Source organism: Lagopus muta, chromosome 4 (assembly GCF_023343835.1).
Source record: "Lagopus muta isolate bLagMut1 chromosome 4, bLagMut1 primary, whole genome shotgun sequence".
Lineage (NCBI taxonomy): Eukaryota > Metazoa > Chordata > Aves > Galliformes > Phasianidae > Lagopus > Lagopus muta.
Window position 1 is genome coordinate 46,112,639 of NC_064436.1, and position 20,562 is coordinate 46,133,200.

Below are 20,562 nucleotides of genomic sequence, written 5' to 3' on the forward strand. Positions count from 1 at the left end.
GCGCCGCCGCCGTCATGGCGGCTGCCGGTGCGGTACCGGCGTTGCCGCGGCTGTGCCGCCAGGCCTGGGAGCCCGTGCTCGCCCGGGCGCGCCTCGCCGTCGTCTTCTTGGACGCGGCGGCCGCCGAGGCGCTGCACTGGGCCGGCGGCGGCGCAGGCGTACTGCTGGCGGCGGGGGCGCTTGCCGTCAGGCCGCTGGCCGCTGAGGAGGGGCCGGCGGGGGCCGAGCGCGCCGTGTTCGTGCTGAGCGGGCCGCTGCGGGGCGGAGCGGCCGCTGCCGTGCGCGCCGTGCTGGGAGCGGGCGGAGTGCGGCGCTGCGCGCTGCTGTGCGGCGAGGCGGAAGGCGGCGGGCCCGGCGAGCTGGAGGAAACGCTGCGGCGCTGGATGGGCGAGGGCGGCTGCGCCGAGGTGCTGCCGCGGGGGCCGCCGCTTCTCGCCCCCCTCTCGGCCGAGCTCGGCCTTCTGCCCGCCCTGGCCGGCCTCGTCCCGCCTCCCGCCCGCCCTCGGTTCGGCGGCCCCGCGGAGCCGGGGCTGGGCGCGCTGCCCGCCGCGCTGCGAGACGCCGTGCGGGGCCTGGTGGTCGAGCTCGACGCCCTGTTCGGCGCCATGGGCCTGCGCGAGGAGTGCTTCGCGGTGGGGGCCCTCAGCAGGGTGTTGGCCGCCGAGCTGGCCGGCTTCGCACCTGCCAGGAACAGGAGGAGGGCGGCCGCCAACAGAGCCTCCGTCGTCTTCGTGGACAGGACGCTGGACCTCGCCGGTAAGAAGGCAGCGCTGCCGTCTCACGGCTCACCCCGTGGAAAGGCGTTAAGGAGTTCAGCAGGCCTCATGGTACCTGTGGCAGCACGGCCTTGACTGCTATAGAGCAGGGTGTGCAAAACGAGAGTGAAGCAGAAAGTCCTGCTGGCGTACACATGGCTTTATTTCTGGCCCTTCCCCTCTGCCTCACACAATTAGTGTACACATGTACATAACACTTAACTATACCTCATATGCCTCAAAGTTTTTAGATATATAAACAAAGTGCTTTGCATCAGTCAGTGATGCAATGATGCAAAAGTGCTTTACATCACTCAATGAGGAAGTATAATGTAATGGCACGTGGCTGGCATCTTTGAGTTGAAAAATATTTCAGTTAATATAGAACTGTTTATACAATACTTTCTGAGGAGCAAATGAGCATAGGGATGAAACATACAGCAAATTTAATAATTCCACACAATGCAGAACTAATGCAAATGTTCAGAAGTGTAGAGTGATATAAAAAGCTGCTGAGGAACTGCTGGCAGGAGAATGTCTGCCTAGTCCTGAAACCAGACTAAATCTGGTGAGTGAATTAGTCCTTCACACTGGTGAGATGTGATATCAGAAAGGCAGAAGAGGGAAGCATGAGTTTCCAACAAGGTCAGTGCCACTCCAATACCCTCTCCATGTGCAGGCTCATGATGTTCAAACTGCCAGCTGCCATGAACATGTTTTACAGCATGGATACCTGGCTCCTTTGGGCTTGCTGAAGACAAACTTCTGCTTGTTCAGGGCAGGTAGCAGTCTGATCTCAGCAATCTCCTGCATGCAATTGCCTCATTTGGGTTTACAGAGCACGTGAAGCTATGTTGACCTGTTGAAATAGATGTACTCTGTCATGACAGAAATGTCAGTGAGAGAATGGATAGGCTGCCTCATTGGCAGACTTATGGACAGGGGATACTGCCTAAATGACCTTTTTACTGCCTCTCAAGGGTGTGTTTGGAAGTCCTTCTTCCTACTTCTCTTTGGTAAAGCCAGAAGAAAAGTACTGCCCTCAACACTGATGTCCAGCCCAATGGAAGTAGGTGGGCCATAGCTAGCTAAACTTCCAGAGTACAAGTTATTGCACTTGCTCCTGACTTAAAGGCAGTGAAGTTCCCGATTCCCTTCTCCAACCTCTTAATCTGTAGTGTGCATTATGTTATGGCAAGAGTTTAGAATTGGCGAACAGGAGGAAGAATGTTTATTCAGGAGAATTGAAGAAAAGGTGACAACTGGAACTGAGAGCATGTAACACATCAGATTTGCATTTTACACTATGTAACTTGGTCTGTTTTAATTGCTTTATATTGGCTTTACCTGTGCTGCCTTCACTCCATATATGAGAGAGGACCATGTTGTCAATAACTGTTTTAATATTATGTCAGCCTGTCTGGATAGCTTTGTATAGTATATGGTTGTATAGTATATGTATAGTATATGGTTGCACACAGCCCTTTTAGACACAGTCATTTTAGTTAGGGCAGAAAAGCATAGTTTGTATGTATACCTGTGTATTTAAATGCTTTTTAAAAAATTCCTTGCTATTTCGATAATCTTTGCAAATCTTATTTAAAAACTTTATTATGCAAAGCAGTGTCCTTCTCCCCAAAACATGTGGTTATTATTTTGCTCTCTTTTCCTTGTATTGTTGTTTTGGGGGTTTTTTGTTTGTTTCTAGTTGCGTACCTGACAGTTTTGTTTGTTTTTTTTTCCTCACAGGAGCAGTTGGTCATCATGGTGACAATCTTGCAGAGAAGATACTTTCTACGCTTCCCAAGCTTCCTGGCCACAGGACAGATGTGATGGTTAATATGGTGGAACTTACTGCACTGCAGACTGCAGATGAAGCTTGCAGTATTATAGCACCTGGCTGCTTAGCACAACCAAAGTAAACATTTTCTTTTCTTTCTTTCTTTTGTTTTAAGATGTTGAGTATGTTTGTTATTTTTTACGGAAAGAAAATGGAACAAGTCTTTCATTTGTTTAAAAAACAACAGCAACAACAAATAACCTCAACTTTATAGCAGAAACCTGTCTGGTCCTAATTCTGCAGGAATATTACCTGTTTCGATGTGTGCATTGAGAGTGGGTGTTATGGGAACTGCTGAGTCACGGCCTGAACCTCTGATTGATCACCTGAGGTGAGCCGTGAGTCAACCAGAGGAGCACAGGTGAAGGCAATTCACCTGTGCTGCCGGAAGGGTGGAGCCAGAATCCACCCCTCCTAGACCTATTTAAGAGCTGGCTACCAGTGGGGAAGGATCTTGTTTGGAGATCTCTTTTTCTGGTGTTTTCTGTAGTTGAGCCTAGCATACGGGTAAGCCTTCCATTTATTCTCCTTATTATATTAGTCTACTTTGCCTAACTCTCTTGTTCTTTTGTGATTATAACATCTTAATATCCATTGATTATACAGTAGGCAAGATAAGACTCTTGAACATGTGAGATTCTCTGGACATTTTTAGACTTTGGTTGTTTAAATTGCTATGATTACTATAGTAGATTAAACTAGAAATTCTTCCCTGTGACTTTCATTTTTCTGTTAAGTAACAGGACATATAAATGCATAGGTCTAAGTGTGGCTGACTTCTCCCATAAGCATCTTTATATACAAATTATTTGTATAATTATATGTATGCAAGCTGCCTGCTGAACTCTTGTTAGAGTATCTTTTAGGTTAAGGTTTTATTCCCATTTTCAAACACAGTACCTGTGGAAAAAGGAAATTAAAAACAAATTGAGGTATACAGACAGTTTCATAAGGGTTCTCTGCTTAAACAAGGGCAACCTAGAAGAAGTAGTTTTGAACAACTAGACTTTATATCATTTGCAGCTGAGACTTTGTTTGTAAAGTACACTGGGTATGATGTTTCACTTTCTAACTTTATTTGTCCAAATTGAAACTTTCTTGCAGCTTCTGTTACTATGCGTAAACCAGAAAATACAGCAGGTGTTGGTTTCATTGAACAAGAAATATATTGCTCTGCAGTGCTCTTAAAATTCATACAGTGCAAAGGAGATTAAAAGCTGTCTTGCTATACTGTTCCCACCTTACAGTAGAACAGTGGTTTTTTTCTCCAAAATGGACAATCAAAATGTAGTTTAATTTCTTCTACTTTGTTTCCTTCTCATTCTTCACAGCTGTGCTGTATCCCCTCCTCTCCTGGCCTCTAAAACATTTTGGAGAAGACTTTCCACTTTCTGACATTTAGTATTTATTTTCTAATGGCCTCTGGATCTTTTGTCGCCTTCTGTCTCCCACACACATTGTAACTGGGTCCAGTTTGTAAGTTTCACTTGCTTAACTGTCTTTCCTCAGGAGGTGGAGAGGAATCGTTTCTTCATAGAGGTGGATTTGGTTGTAAGTTTCTGCTGGGGTGATTAATTTCAATAAAATTTGTTCTGGTTTTCTTTTCATTGGCTGCTTTCCAGCTGATCTCTGGAGTAGAAGTGAGATGTCCTTAAGGTCTGTCTACACAGCAAAATAAAGAGGTCATTGTCCATAGCAGACGTGCTGCGATAGCTGTTATTTGTACTAACTTTGATTAGCTACCAGAAATAAAGATGATTTCTGGCAATAACAATGAGTGGGGAAAAAAAAAAAAACAAACCAGATATTTATTGCCTTAGGGTTGTTGACCTGTGCTATCACTCCATTATTTTTAACTTTATCTACATTCAGCTAGTGCTAAAATGCCTTCTGCTGAAGTTATGTCTTCAGTCAAGTTGTTGGATCAGTCTGCAGATTTTTATTGTGTTCTAAGTTATCTAGTAGTCTGCTTGCTGAGATTTATTTGCCTATTTGCAGGCTGGCAGATGATGCCTCTGTTAACAGTTAAACTTATTTTGCAAAATCTACCCTAGATGCAGGGCAGAATTTGCATACAAGTCACTCAGCTGCTACTCTGCAAGTGAAGCAAAGTTGAATGGCACCAACTGGTAGCTGGTACCAAGGCAGTAGTGTCATTGCTACACTCGTCTGTAACGGTATCATTCTCTGTACAGTCATACCCAATCTCTTACAGTGAAAGCATTTAAGAGCAGGCCAGACAAGTAGGGATTCAAATTGCATTTTTATTTCCTTGGAACAGAGTAAAAAGGAGTAGATGATCTCTCAAAATCTCTACTGTGATTATTGTTTGTAACTGAGGTGTTGAATTCCTCAAAGTAGTCTCCAAAACAGAATGTGGCTCTGTGCTCTTCAATGCTATCTTTCAGACTTTCAAACAATTTGGTGATTAGGGGTAGTTTCCAATTCAAAACAGGCATTTCCAAGTCAGTTTAAGTTAATTGCTAAAGAGTACTAGAAACAGTGTCTAAATGAATGGCTGAAGGATGTACCTTCCATTTTGTTTAACAAGGCTGTGCTCTACTGATGGATTTTAAATTAATCATCTTTGCTAGTGTTAAACTGATAAAGTTCTACTGGAGTGTGAGGCTGAAAACTTCCACCAGTAAGTTCCTCTGTCAGTTCTATAAGAAATTCCATAGGATGTTCCCAGTTCTTCATCAATGTGATTATTGCCGCTGGTAGCAGGTTGGGAAGTGCTTCTTGTAATTGAGAACTTAAGTCTTGATTTATGTCTGTAGATGGCACATGGCAAGGAATACTGCTCTGGTTGTAAATTTTCTGTTTATTCTGGTGAGTGGAAGTGAGGGCACCTTTCCTAGAAAAGAGACAATGTAAGCTGCACCCAGGCCCTTTCACATGAGATGTTGTGATCAGACTGGCTTCATGTTGTGGCGTTTCACAGACTTACATATTCAGGAATATTTTTCAAATGTTTTCGTTATTTTCTTTCAAGTTAATATTTGTGCATGTTGTGGTAGGGAGAGAGTGGTCTGCTCCCTCCCCACAGCTTTCTATATTTAACTTTTCCTATTGGAATGCTGCTCCAGCAGAAACATCTGGGCTCAGTTACAAAGTTACAAACAGAATTAATGAATAATTTATGGCTGGTGGGGTGAAAGGATTCTTTTCTCAAATCTGACGAAATAATGGGCTTTAAAGATTTAGATGAAAATGTAAATTCCTTATAGTGCTGAAGTTTCTGTACTTTGGAGGTATCCTCTTTGTGAGGAAGGGAATATTTTTTTTTCTTGTTTTAAAGACCCATTCTAGATTTCTTAATTTTATTAGTAACCTCAAAAGTCTTGTGGAGTAATTGTTTGCATTACTGTAATTGCTGATACATTGCAGCTCCGTTGTAAAAGTCCACTGGAAGTTACACAGTTTGGGAATTCTCAAAATACATTTTATTCTGATACATACATATTATATTTCTATATGCAGATGTAGGTATATAAAGAATTGAACAATTTATAGGCTAAAGGCACTCAATCTGGATCAGAACTGTTGGGTTCTGATTAAAAAGTGGTAGCTGCCCTGTCCTTTCAATCATATGATGTGCATTGGAAGTGGGAATGGCAGTGAAATTTTAACAGTAGAGGTAGCTTTAAAAAACAAAAGAGAAACAGAGGGAGAGAGAGAGAGAGAGCAGCTTGTTTGTTGGTCTTTGTATTTTGAGAACCCATAGTGGGTTTGGAGGATTTTTTTTCTTTTCCCCAACAACTTTAGCATATATGCAGCAGCTTCTAGGAACTGTCTGCTTGGATGCATGTAAAACTCTTCATGTTTACACAATGTGTTGCCATTTTCTAACACTTGTTCCTCATTCCAGCTTTCTTGCATTTTTAAGATTTATGTTTTTCCCTGGGGAAGCACCCTACTGTCAGTTAGTACTGTCAGTACTGCACTGTGGTGGAAGCCTGCATGGTGCCCTTCTTCACATCTTGCAAGCCTGGAGCCAGGCGGGACAGAGTCCCACAGGGGACTCTGTGGCTCCCTGAAGCAGCAAGCAAAGGTTGAGACTTCTGCGTCCTGGCCACAGGTCTGTGGCATGAGAGAACAAGAAGTGAGGAGCTGCTTGGTACTGATGTGTGCACAGTTGAAGGAATAAGTATGCATGCTGCTTTTTTAATCGGCTCTTTTCTTACCCAGGAACACTTTTTGTGTGCTCTCATATTCTGCTGAATAAACTGAGTGCTGAATGTGATTATACTCGTTACAAAGACTTGCTAAGTAGAGATTTCTTGTTTGTTTTTCTACTTTTGTTTCTTTTTCTCAACTCTTTGTAGTTTGTAATCTTCTCAGGATTCACTGGTATTAAATCTCAGAAAAATACTTTTTTTTTTTTTCCATTTAAAATTCACATGTAATGCAATATCAAAAAAACCACTGGGCTCTTAAAGCAAGCATTTTTCTGTATAATATAAGGCTGTAGCATAATGCATTTCTACTGGGGCTGCTGCACCTGAAGCAATTCAGTGGGCAGTATAGTTGAGGTGCATAGGCAGCAGGATCCTACAGAGCAATAGGAGCCACTAAATCATCTGAGTTTGCTCTGGGGAAAAATAACATGTTGAGAATGAAGTGATCCTTGTGGATGTGTGTGATTCAGGACACACTGGTATGCCGGCCAAATGTTTGAAACAGAGCAATGCAAAACCGTTCTCTAGGAATGAGAGGTGCAAGTGAAGGTGTGCTGAGTGGGGAAGGAAGTTAGTTAAAAATTAGAACATGTTAAAACTTCAGTGTCACCCATGAATGGAAGGTGAAAAAGCATACTTGTGATCCTCCTCAGTTTTGAGGTATTCTGAGGTGTTTTGGACCAAACAGTACTTTGACAAGTACTAGAGGTACTAGAAGTACTAGAGCTGTTACAGTGCCAGCAGAGAAGAAAGCCTCTCTTTAGCTTTGTCTTTACTCTTGTGCCTGATAGAGCAAAGCAGATTTCCATTTGTCCTTTCTTTGTCTGTACCACTCTTTCTTGCAGAGTGTAGTTGTACTGGGGAGAGGAGACTGTTCTGAGCTGCCTTTTCCCTGAGCAGGTGGAAAAGCAGTTCTGATGTCCTTTGTAAAACGTGCAGTGTTGGTTGAATAATCATATATGATGTGAATTTGACATGAAAGATTATCTGTGCTGGTACAGGAATGGACAGTAAAAATTAAAACTGGAAAGGTGATAGCCCCCTTTTAAGCAGGGAAATTGGGTTTGTTTTCTTTTTTATAATAATTGATTCTATTATCTTATTTTTGTCGGTTTTACTTGCGGCCAAGCATCTAAAGGACATCTAGCATTGCAGTTTTTCTTAACACCGAATTAATTATATACTAAGCTTTTGGACAGATGGTTCTTAGATCTTTGTAGTATTTTCAATTTTATTTGTTGAAGTCTTTCTTTCATGGCAGCTGCAGATTCTAATTTGAAAAAAAAAAAAAAAATGTTTTGCATGCAGAAGTTTTAAAAAGCTTATAATAAGATAATTTAGGACTGTGTTATTCCCAAATGATCTTAGAGGTTATGGCATAAATTAGAATAGTTTTCCTTTCTGGAATGTTAACATTAAAGAGGCAGAGTTAACTCTACAATAAGAAGATCCAGATGATGTGAGTATTTCTTTGCATTCATTAAGAAGCTTGCAGATGAGGAAGAATAAACCAAAACAGTGCATCAGTGGATGGCAGAGTTCTGGCAAGCTGCCTCCTGCCCTGCCTGGCAGGCTTGCAGGGCTCTGTGATGCAGTGCCCATAGGGCCAGTGTGGGATGCTGCCCCATCCTGCTCTAAGAGGGGCTTTTTGCTTCTCTGCTGCTGGCTGTTTCTCCCTTCTGGGAAGCTGCCCGCCTCTGCTCCTGTTCATGTGGAGCTGTGCTTGGCTTTGGTGGATGGATTTGATTTGGAATCCAGCTTACCAAATAAAGCCCCAAACCTGGCAACCAAAAAACCTCACAGCAGTCCATGCATGTACAGACTTTTACTATCTATTTCTGACTAAGATGAGCAGAGCTGTTACGGAAAAAAGGAGGTCTTGACTGCAGGAGTTATGAAAAGCAGAGAATTGCCTCGAGCATAAAAAACTTTTAAACTTTCCTTTTTGGATAGGACAAGAGAAATTACAGCCCAGCCGTGTGCTTCTGGAACTCCTGCTGCACCACTGACTCCCATTTCCAGGGAGGAAAAACTGGCTTTACAGAGTTTTTCTGGTTATACCTCTTGCCTTTTCAGTAATCCGGCTGAGTTGCTTCTCTAAATGGTGGATTGCAGATGCCCCAAATATATAGCACCCACCCCATGACCGTGTTACTGAACTGCCAGCTTTCCTGTTAATGTTTTCCTTTATTCATACAGGCTCAGAGCACAGTGTGAAACAAGGGCTACTCAGAGTTTCTTTTTTGTTTGAAATTTCTCAAGGCATCTTCTCACTGGGAATAAAAGCCCTGCTGCATCAGCTTCTGGGCTTTGTCAGTCAAGACAAGCATTCCATGAGGTGCTTTCTGCTCAGTTTCAAACCAGTCTGAGTCAAATGAACATAATTGACTGTTACCACAGGATAAGATGAACAGGCTGATAAGATTTATTATATCTTCCAATAAATGTGTATATTTGCCCAGATCCTTTCAACACAGGACCTCCTTGAAATGGAAAAAAAAAAAAAGGGAAAAAAAAAAAAAAGAAAAGCAGGGATAAGGGGGAAATGCTGGGTGTGGAAAATTCTAGGAAGAGGTCAAGATCTCTCTTCTGACTGTGCTGTGTAACGTGCAGCATCGCTTGAAGGCCGGACTGCCATTCTGCAAAATCCCAGTTGCTACAGTAGCTCGATGGTTGAAATAGCGGAAGAATGATGTGAGGATATTTTGGATCCAAGCAAGATACTGCCTAATAGGTGCCACATATTTTAATTGCCTTCTATGACAGGCCTCTGGAGCCTTAGTAGTTATCTTCTAGATAAGAGGAAGCTTGAAGCTTATTTGCCTTGAGATAAAGAATGATTTGGGCTGACAAGGTCTCAGCATTAGCTAGGCTGTTCTTCCTTAGCTGTGCCTCTGAGCCCACAAAAAGGAGTTCCAGGGGTGTCTGGCAAGCTGGGCTGCTCGAGATTTCATTCCATTTGCTCTAAGAACCTTTAACTTCGTTGCTTGTCTGAGCTATCCAGGCTTAGTAAATTTTCAGCCAGAATTTGCTTTGCTGTTTTTTTTTTTTCTTGTTTTTGTTTTTCCCCTGGGCTGTCTAGCACTCATAGCCACACTCAGAGAAAGGGCAGTGATCAGTGTTTTGTGATGTGGGTAATAGTACAATCCACTCTTTGAAAATGACAAATAATTTTGTGCCTAACTTTTCAAAGATATGTTCTTAGTTCTTCTGGAGAAGGATTCTCCGTAAGTTATCTCGATATAATCTTGTTTATTTTAGTATTGTTATTAAGTTCTAACTTTGATTTTTTTCCTTTGTCCATGGGAGAATATGACAAATTTGAATTAGTCATATGTTGCCTAAGTATCAACAAGTCTCTGAGTACTTATATCTTCAACTGGGTAGCCCAGCAAGATAATGTCAGTAAGGAAATTCTGTGAGTACAGCCACTGAACTAGGCTATTTTCTTGCTCCTTCCTCATTAGCATTGCTCCCTGTTGTGCAGTTACCTTGCAAGATGTAAAGGAGGACAGAACTCTCCCTGGATAAAGGGGTGAAGAATAACCGCTGGTATTTGCAGTCAGAACAGAGGCAGTGGATTTTTCTTGTGTAGAGGTAGTGCTTTTTGGGCAGTCTGTGACAATGCTTTTAAAATTGTCATCCCTTCCTTGTTACCTTAATATTGATGGCTTTTGTTTATATGTTTTGCTAGTTTCTTGTTCCTCTGCGTAAGTCTGCAGACTGCTTTTCTCCTGGTGTGGCTGCAGTGCATTTTCCTGCAGATGTATTCACAATTCAAAGCAGCAGAAAGACCATGTCTGTTTAAGTAGACTTTATGAATCTCCAAAGTGGGCTCCAATCTTTCTTGTTTTATAGTATGATCCTCCTGGCAACTGTTCCTTTGGCTGACATTGTGAGATTTTTCTAAGACTAGCTCTCATTTCCCTTGGCCACCTGCCTTTGCCTCTTAAATAACCTCAACAATGAGGTTTCAAAGTGCAGTGATACGCATTGACCTTTTTGTGTTCTGTGGAATTGCTGGTCAAATCATAGCACCAGTACAGAGGATAACTGAGTGACCCAGAGGGGTGTTTTAGCTTATCATTGTCTTACTATAAGGTAAACTTGCTGTATCTTACAAAGGGGAAGAATGTGACAAAATAGACTGATGAGAAGAACAAGTAAGAGCTGCTCATTATGATGGGGACCCAATGCTGGGGCAGGTAACAGTGTTTTCTGTTGGCAGCAGGTTTGGTTGCAAGTTTTAAATGTGTAGTTGAGATTCTTTCAGAATTCCAGACTTAACGTGAAACAGGAATCAAATCTTATGCAGGCTAAAATACATTTGAAGTGAACTGTTTACTTGGCAGAGCTTGGAGGTGATTTTACTTTGAAAAGAAGACAGAATTGAGTACAGAGAAGCAATTATTTGTTTTTATACAAACAAATACTTACATAACTGTTGACTTTTTTTCCTAATAATTGGTTCAAAAATCCAGTCTTCTGTACTGTTGCATTGTGCGGTTATTTGAGATTCTTCACATTTGTAGCCTGCTCGGTTCCTGGATTCTAGCAGAGCATTTTAGCTTATTTCTTTGTCTTCATTCGCTTTACCCCTTTTCCTCTTCCTTTGTTTCTTCTCTGAGTTCATTCTGCCCCAAAGGTACATGCACTTTAAAAGGAACTTATGCAAAGTAGCACTTACAGCAGTAATGCAGTCAAATTAGTTTCTGTCTGAGTTTTCCAGCCAGCCTTTATCCTTTGCATTCGTTTTGATGGATACCTCTCTTAATTCCACCTTTAAAAAAAAGAAAAAAAAAAGAAATCATTATTTTGGGTGACGTTTTCCAGGTGCTCTCTGAAGAACTATGAGATTGTCTTTTTGGGAAATTACTTTTTCTGCTTGCCAAATTGTTGCTCTCCCTCTAACTTCTGGAAACAAGCTGCCTTCTCACCTCATTGCAAAGGAGAGGATTTTTTAAGATTTACCACTATCTTTGACTAGTAGTTTTCTATTTTGTCACTCTGGTGACTATGAAGTAGAAGGAGTCATTGTAGCTACTTGCTGTTTCACAGGTGTCTCAGATGCTAGTGCTTGAGTAGATTAGTTTTCCACTGATCTCAGATCTTTGGATTGCAATTCGTAATCTGGGGATCACGTGCACACTTTTCTCTATGCATCTTGTGAAAGTGTAGCACTTGGTGTGAGTTTAATTGCTCGTAGTTTCAAAAGCAATAGTGACAATTGACCAAACATAGCCAGTTTTAATGCCCTGATTAACAGAGGCCCCAGAAGTGAGCTTTTGCAGACTCTGGAGGACCGTGCTAAATGGAACACCATCTAATTTCCACAGACCGTGAATGTATATTTTCTAAAATGATCTTCAATAGGAAAGGCCTCCATTCACTATGGGAGACAAAAATTTTACAATCTTACCTAAATCTCTCCATGACTATACTTATTTAAGTAAGTAACCAGAAAAAGAAATCAATTTTGAGCCATTTTCAGTAACTGGAAACAGCCGCAGAACACACGCTGGATACGTATGCTTTATGTGGATGCTTGAGCTCCAGTTACCCCTTAGGAAAAGGAAACAGTCTGACAGAAAAAGCTTAGGGTTTTATTAATGACACGGCAGTATGCCACAGCTTCAAGCATTCTTTGCGCGGGTTGGGAAACACAGTGAATGATATGGTTGGGTTTGATTGAGGTGGGCAACACGGGGAGGAGGGGAATTAGTCAGCACCCAACATACTTGTACAAGCCCTTTTTAGGAGGAGGATGCACATGGATAATAAATGTCTACAAAAAACACTTAAAATCCAGAGATCTTGGATTAGGTCAAAATTCTACTCTCCTTATTCATTCTGTGGTAGGCAGAAGTGTGTCAGGGAGGGGGTGTGAGAAGATATCCAGAGCATGGGGTGGACGTGTGCAATGTAGACAGAAGTTCTTATCTCGTTCTCTGTGACAGATCAGCCAGAGTGTGGAAATGGTTATAAAAATGAAAGACGAAGTCCGGAGCTTTATTCTTTCTGAATAGCTGTCAGTTTCGTTTTTGAGAACTAGAATTGTCCATATTAGGTTTGCATGAGATCTGAAGAAGCTAGGCCATAGGTTTTCATTGAAACTATGACAAATATGCTACTTCTAAGAAAGAGGGGGGTAAGGAAGGCATGGAGGACCAGGCTCTCAGCTGATTTAAATTTGCTTCACCAACATAGTTAGCAGAGAATCAGATGCTGCATGTTCAAACACCACATATTTAACATTTAATGTCTGTTTCAGGTTATTTTTTTACTATTGATTTTGAATCTCAAAGTCTCTGCTTGAATACTTGTTCTCAACTCATACAGAGCATATTTTTGAATGTTTTAACAACTCTGTCATGTGATTTCACAGTAAATTGTTTATGTGGTAACCAAGTCATTTCAGAAAGGATTGTCTTCTCTGATGAAGACATATTCCTATACACTGAGCCTTCAAAATGGTGTTGAAGCTCGCAGCCGAGTGAATTCCTATTCAAAAATTGCTTGTGTAAATGTGCTTTAGGCCAACAAAGGAGGGAGGGAGGTCAAAGGAGACTACCAAAAAGTGGCCTTGTAAATTAGCAACATCAAGGAGAGGGAATTCCTAGCATTCCATGGTATCTGGGTTTATTTTCTTACATTTCCCTAATAAGAAAAACACACTTCATATATGTTCTTGGTAAGCGTTTTCACTTGTATCATCCATCTCTGCTGCAAAAAGTGACCCAAAATGTATTGGCTTTACATGCCTCGAGGACATGTATTGAATACCTAACCAGTGCATCTGTAAAAGTAGGCTTGGCACTCTCATGCAATCCCTGGATGTAGATTCAATTGTCAGCACCTCGTTACTAACTGTTCTTTCATTGGAATCATTTTTATTAAAATAACCTTATGCAATAGCTTTAAAACATGGAACAGAATGCTCTAAAGTAACCTATTATGTTACATGTACTATTCCCAAGTAAAACATATGTTGTAAGGATCAGACTTTATTTTTAGCATAATTCATTTGCTTTGTCCAAAAACTAAATTAAAATCCATGACAAGTAACTCTTTAATATACACATTTTAAAGAGTTGCTTGGCAAGAGTTTTGAAATACCTTGTATTCTACAAAATCCCTCTCAGAAGCTTTCAATTAACTTGATTCATGCACTAACCTAGTTTGGCATTCTGCATAAGCTGTCCTGCAGCTTGTAGGAATGAAACATTTCACAGAACCAGTTCTCTGGAATAAAAGGCAGCCAGCTGAAGCTCAGACAGGACAGGATGGTTATGAACATTAGGAAGTTTTAAGAAATTGCCTGCGCGTTTTTTCCTTCACCCCTGCAGTGACTGGCGAGCAAGTTAGAGGAAAAAGAATGAATTTTGGAGTGATACTGGAATGACTAAAGTCTGCTTTATTACAGTGACCAAGAGGACTAAAATGTATTTGGGAAGCCTTTCAGTGTCCAACTTATTTTGTCTTATACTGTCTCCAATGGTGATGTTGTGGTGGTGTCCTCACAACCATTCTTCATTAGCTAGCAAATTATTCCCCCTTAAGATTCCTTAGGTTTATTTTCACTCCAGGTAGACAGTGGTGACACTATTTTGTCTTTTGCTATTGGCCTTTAAAAATCACTATATGATTCCTTTAGTTCCTGTCACTTTTTCTGTAGATTTTGTTCTTTCACTGGCCACTCCAGGCTTCCCTGTTGCTGCAGCAGATGAGCAGTCACACCCTGGTACCTCTTTCTTCACTGCAGAAGGTCTGCTGCCCGTGGTTCTGCATGGCGAGACTGGAAGCCAGTTCTCGCTGCTTTGCTTTGGTAGCTTCATGGCTTAAATTTCAAGGCTCAGTAAGGTGCTACCACAATCCTCTCTGTCTTCTTCAGCATCTGTGACTGATTCTTTGGCTGTTTCTGAACACGTTGCATGAAATGGCAGTTTCCTTCCTTCTCGGTCTAAATACATTAGAGCAACTCTAGCTTCGATTTACCTTGCGAAGTGTTCTATCTGACTAACTGGAAAACAGAGTTAGTTAGATCCAATAAGCAATTCCCCTTCCAACAGAAAGAATTTCACTTTTCAACATCTGTCAGTGATAATTCTTTTTATCTTGAGGGAAGCAAACAGGCCTCAGCTTTCATCTTAATGTTTAGTTGCTTTGTGTTGGGCACTGCTCCTGTTGCTCTGGTGTGCTTGTTTGTTTCAATCAGCCTGTCTGTAACTGTTGCTCTGGGGTCTAAAGATCAGGTGCTGCTTCTGCTCGTGAGTGATGGTGGACAGGCAGAATAACCTATTTCTTAATGATGGTATCACCAACTATCGCAGTCATTCCAGCTTACCCTTCTGCATGAGGTTCTTTGAGAAATCTTCAAAGCCTTCCAAAGCATATGTCACTGAGTGGGGAAGAGAAAGGAAGGATCATCCCCAGACCTACTCCCATGATGAATCAAAGCAGAGGAGCTTAGTCCAGAATACTTGGCAAGAGATGAGAATACTGCCAACTCTCTGGAGCTGAAGCCTTGTTTTGTAAATCCAAGTGGAATGCACAGCTATCCACTCAGTTCCCCACTAATTGCTTAAGAGGTCTTCTAGGACTACTGTTTGAAAGGAAAGCTTTATGATGACCAAGTGCTTTATGTTCTGTCATTACCACCCTTCTATAGAAGTGGCTGGTCAGAAGCTGCTGTGGAAGGAAGAGAAATCTACTGGCTGGTTAATGCATTAAAATGATAAGTGTGTGTTTTGTGTTGCTAAATAACACAATTAAAACAGAGAACAGCTGGGGTTAGAGGAAGGATAGAGTTAAAGTGTTTTGAACTGTACTGACCACATCTTAGAGCTAGGACTCTTTGCTTAGTTGATAGTTAATATGCTTTCGTCTTTGCACAGAGCATGTTCAAAATCATGTCTGTGCACAAGATGGAGCTTAGTGGAATTTAATACTGCTAGGATTAGTAAGGCCTAAACATCAGTCAGCCTCTGTCAAAACCAGTCCTACTGTCTGGAGAAGCATCATGCATGTTGAGTAAATCTGCCAGCTTCCTTTGCTTAGAGCAGCAGCAGGAAGAGTTAAAATGATCAAACCTAATGTTTGGTAAGTACACTTGGAGTAGATAAGAAAAATACTTTTTACTGCTTTATCAGTACACCTGACTTTCAATACAGTTCTTGAGATAATCTGAGTTTTGAAAAACATCCATTTAAATTCATGGTTTAAGTAAATCTGAAGCATTTAGTTTCAAGATAATAATCATGCAAAATTAGTGACTTCAAATGTTCTTGAAACAGATAAATAACTGTCATAACACGACTTCAGGCAAAGATGGTGTTCTGTTTCTCATTGGTGCAATAGCTACGTACAATTTCAACTTCAGGACTGCTCATGCAGCTGATTCTTCTCTCTGTCTCATGCTTCAGCCTGGTTAGCAGCAGCAAAGCTGTGTGGGCTTACCCCTTGCCTTCCTGGCCCTGCCTTTTTTTCCTAGGAACCTGCTTCAGCGTAGTTTCTTTCAGCAGTGACGTGCTACAGTTTGCACAGTGGTTACATTCTGGTGTTAAACAGCCAGCCTTGTGCAAGGCATCATTAGCAGTCAATTTGGTAGGGTGTGAATACAGCTGACTTCCAAAATGGATTTAGGAGGGGCTGGTTTTGTTCCAGCCATTTCATATCAGTGCTGCTCCTTCTTCCAGTAGCTCAGCAGGAGCAGCTTTACTTGTTTGGAGGAACTCTATCCCAGAAAACATTTAAGAGCTGAGGAAGAAATGTTCTTGTAGCAGTATCAGCAACCATCTGAAACAGCAAAGCTAAGAGCTAAGTCTGATTGCATGGCTCCTAGTACGTGTACAGTACAGTGTTACATTTAAATAAAAGACTGCCAAAGAGAAAGGAAGCTTTGTTGTTCTAGTCAACACAGGGCTTAACTCAGTTCAGGCTTCTCTTAATTCTGTAACATGCAGACAACAGAGTACTATGGAATTACGCATCAGTTCTCAATTTCAAAATGTGGTTTGAAGAAGGTAAGAAAGGTCTGTACATAAGTAACATCTCCCTATATCAGCCTCTCTGTTTGCTGAGCTTATTATGCATATTTTGATGTATGGCACTTGAATGGCACAGTATACATAGGGGACTTTTTTTCCTTGATGTCACTTATAGAACTGGTTTGCTTTTGTAGCTTTGATAATGTAGAAGGATTACCATTTGAGAAGTAAATTATTCCAGGAGTTGCAGAGTTATTGCATGATGCTTGGTCCGCAAGCAGACCCCTCATCATCCTTAGACCTGTTGTATTTATAAGGCTTTCCTTTGCTCTCATTTCTCCTTGTTGTAAGTTAATGTGTATAACGCATTACTGCTGTGGGTTAAGTTTATGTGACTAGGTTTATGTTGCTTGCAGCAGAATATTTACACAATATTAGAATTTTGGGGTATATTTTTATTCCACCTACAGAATATTGGACTGACTAGTTTTTTCTACTTACTTTGTTGATTATATATAGCATTTTATAGAAAGTTAGTAAATTCTAAAATTACTCTATACAGTGAATTATTGCCCATTCTGTAAATCCTCTTTTTAAAAAAAATCCATTTAAATTCATTTAAGGATTTTTTAATTAAGAATTCTGGCTCAGTAGTTACATGGAGCTAAGAAAAAAGAAAAGAAAGTGTAGCTTAAGGTAACAACCTTATTGTTTCACAGGGTATAGTCCAATTGAATGTTTTGTATTATATTGCTTCCTTATGTTTCACCTTTGGTTGACCTTGAAGTGTACAGGTTCAAGTGGATATTAATGATCTTGAGAATAGCTAAAATAAACAGAACACAAGGTAATGAGAACCCATAGCTTCCCAAACTACTTGCTGGATTCTGTCATTTTATTTTTAACACAGGAAAGTGCTGTATTGTCTGTCTCTGATTAGGTGAAGCATTGTAGAAATGCCATCTGTCTAAAAGTTTATTGAATGCAACTATATCAGTTCAAATACATACAGTAAATCCTATTGCAAAATGGAGTTGTAAATGTTTTCTAGGAAATTTTTCAAGAATCTGTTATGATTTATACTGCTACTCTTTGATATTGGAAGAGGCAAAGAGCAGCATTGCTTTACTTCTTTGTATCATAATTCCATGGGCAGCTGCACTGTCTCATGTACGTGGTTATTTGCAATTAAACCTCTTCTGTGTCATGGCTGCTCAAGTATGTTGGACTCTGGCTTTCTGAAGCAGAAAACCTTCTTCTGTGTGTATTGAGATCAACACGAAACAGGACTGTGGTTAAGATGTTTGTCCCTACAAGTTTACGTGATGCTCGGGTTGAGGAAATGTTTGATAAAACTTAGGACACTGTCTTCATTGCTGGGTTTGGCACGTTCTGAACTTGCTTCAGATAGTGGTTGACCACAGCTGTCAGACTTGTGTATATTCTATTTTGTAAGTATATCCATCTGTAAAGTAGGTATGTGAATGAGCCAGCAACCTTAGGCTTCTGTCTCTGTTCCCCCTGCTTTTTTCCTTTAAAAAGGCAAAACACAGAGTACTGCATTGCCGTTCACTTTGAGAGGATTATTTCCCCCCCTTTTTAAGCAATTCCCAATGTGAACTGAATCCTTGCCAACATTTTAAATAATTAATTCTCAAATTTTATTGTAATACAACTCACCTGTGGGACCAAAACATGTCAAATTTTAAGAGTCTGATTTAGTGTCTGTGATCTAAGAAGTGAGGAGGGAAGGAATTCAGCCTTACAAAAAGCTCTAGGTAAAGAGAGCAGCTTCTGGGGCAGTTTGGGATTGGTTTCTAAGAACCTTCTGAATTGTTTGTTTTTTAATTTCTCCCATGCTCTGCTGATAAGAGAGAGCATATTTCTCTCTGGCTTGGGGTGTCGTTGTCAAGGTTTTATTGGAACACAATGGCTTACAGGAAACATAGCGGTTTTGCAACTTAAATTACAGTGTTGTTTTAAAAGCTGTTTTGGGATGATTCTTTCACAATCCTTGCTTGTCTCAAACAAGCTTGTGATTTTTATTTTTTATTTTTTAAAGAAAAAAACAACACAAAAACAAAACTTTTGCTTCTACATCTGTAGCTTACTTCATAAGCTTCACTGTAAGATGAATCGGTGTCATGCTCTCATGATGACCAGCGGTAATGACTAATCTATTCTCTCCCTCCCCTTCTTGTGTTTTTTGTTCATTTGCTTGTTAGTTTTAAACCTGTATCAGTTATTCCCTTCACATCCTAAATATTTATATTTAGACATGGAGGTCGTTCCTCATTCTCTTTGCCACAGCTGCAGTACTGAGGAAAAGCTGAAAGAAGTGCTAAAATCTGCATGAGTTCTCTGACATTGTCTGTGATTGCCTGATCAAACAGCAAGTCGGTTTATCCCGACTCTTAGTTATTCCTGCAAGTGAAATCTATGGCATTTCTCTTGCACAGTATAAATAATGTAGGGACATTTAATTAAAAAAAAATCATAGGTCCGATGAGTAGAAATGTAATTAAAGCCACAATTTTTAATACATAAAATATATTTTTTCAACATTTCCTGTTAGCACCTTCCTAATGACTTGCTTTAAGAAGCTCTTCTAGTTTGTTACTTTGCTGCTTCCCACTGTATGTAATCAGTATGTGATATAATTTAGATAATAGTTTCGATCTAATTTTTGTGATTGGTATTGCCTCCAAATAGATTCTGTTGGATAGGTCTCCAACAGATTGGAATATACTGGTGCACAGAGTTAGCAGTACGAAAATTAAAATCTATCATTACATACATGATATCCTGTCTTTTAAAAGTACTAAAGAGAATTTTTTCATCTTATTATGAAAGTCAAAAACATAGTTTTGCCTGCTGAGTATATATGAGATTTGATTTTAATTATTTGAAATCTGTGGCTAGAATTAGTTTGGACAAACAAATCATTGGCTTGCTTTGGGCAACACTGAAATGCTGCATAGCTCCTCTCAGTTCAGTCAGCAAATAATGAGCTGATGCAGATGGTCTTGGTTGTCTGTCTCGTGGATGCTAATGCTAGAAAAGAAGTATAAGGAAATGCTGATGGAATGAGCTCGGTGGGCTTGCTCATTTACTCAAGTCTTCATTTTTATACCTACAGATAAAAACTGTTTAGGTAAGATTTCCTCTGTAAAGTCTTATGTCACCTCCTCGATTAAGCAAAATGACCTGCTCTGGTAAGATAATTCTGAAGACATGGTTGGCTTAAAGCACTTATGGTTATTTTTTCGTGTGTGATTCTATTTTAAAATATGTCAGCCAAGGCTTATTACTTTTATTCCTGTTCCTCCCTGATGGACTCTTGTCTGTTGTTGTTGTTTGTTTTGGTAGTGTGATTTAAAATTGCTGTTTGCAATGTAGAAAAAATGCTAATTTCAAATAAAACCTTATTCATTGTTGAGGCAGAAAAGTTGGTGCAGCACTCTCCTGGCCTGTAGCGAATCAATTGTTTTATCAATCAAATTATGCTCATATAAGTTAACTAATTAACTTAATCTTGATGTGACACAGCCTTCCTTGAGTATATGCAGAAAAGAGAGCAAGGAGTGAAGGGTCTGTATAAACACCACATGCAAAGGCTGAAGTTATCAGCCTACCATTAGCCCTTTATCTAAGAGGCTCTTGGCATATAAATCAAACAATAACTTCTTAGTTTTGAGTTGATGCCAAAGTACACATCCACAGTTGAGTCTACAGCAGATTACACCCACCAAGTGGTTTGCGGGCTCAAAGTGAAACTGGGAAATAATCTTTAAATTATT

At 40.5% G+C, this 20,562-nt stretch overlaps 1 protein-coding gene across 2 annotated transcripts in view; it reads left to right on the plus strand.

The window, feature by feature from the left end:
- Nucleotides 1-20,562, plus strand: part of SCFD2 (sec1 family domain containing 2) — a 175,221-nt gene continuing 154,659 nt past the window's right edge. For both annotated transcript variants that reach the window (XM_048941775.1, XM_048941776.1), the window contains exons 1-2: nucleotides 1-756; nucleotides 2,505-2,673. In XM_048941775.1, coding sequence (XP_048797732.1) covers nucleotides 15-756; nucleotides 2,505-2,673 — 911 coding nt within the window. In that variant the 5' untranslated portion in view covers nucleotides 1-14. The remainder of the gene's footprint in view (nucleotides 757-2,504; nucleotides 2,674-20,562) is intronic.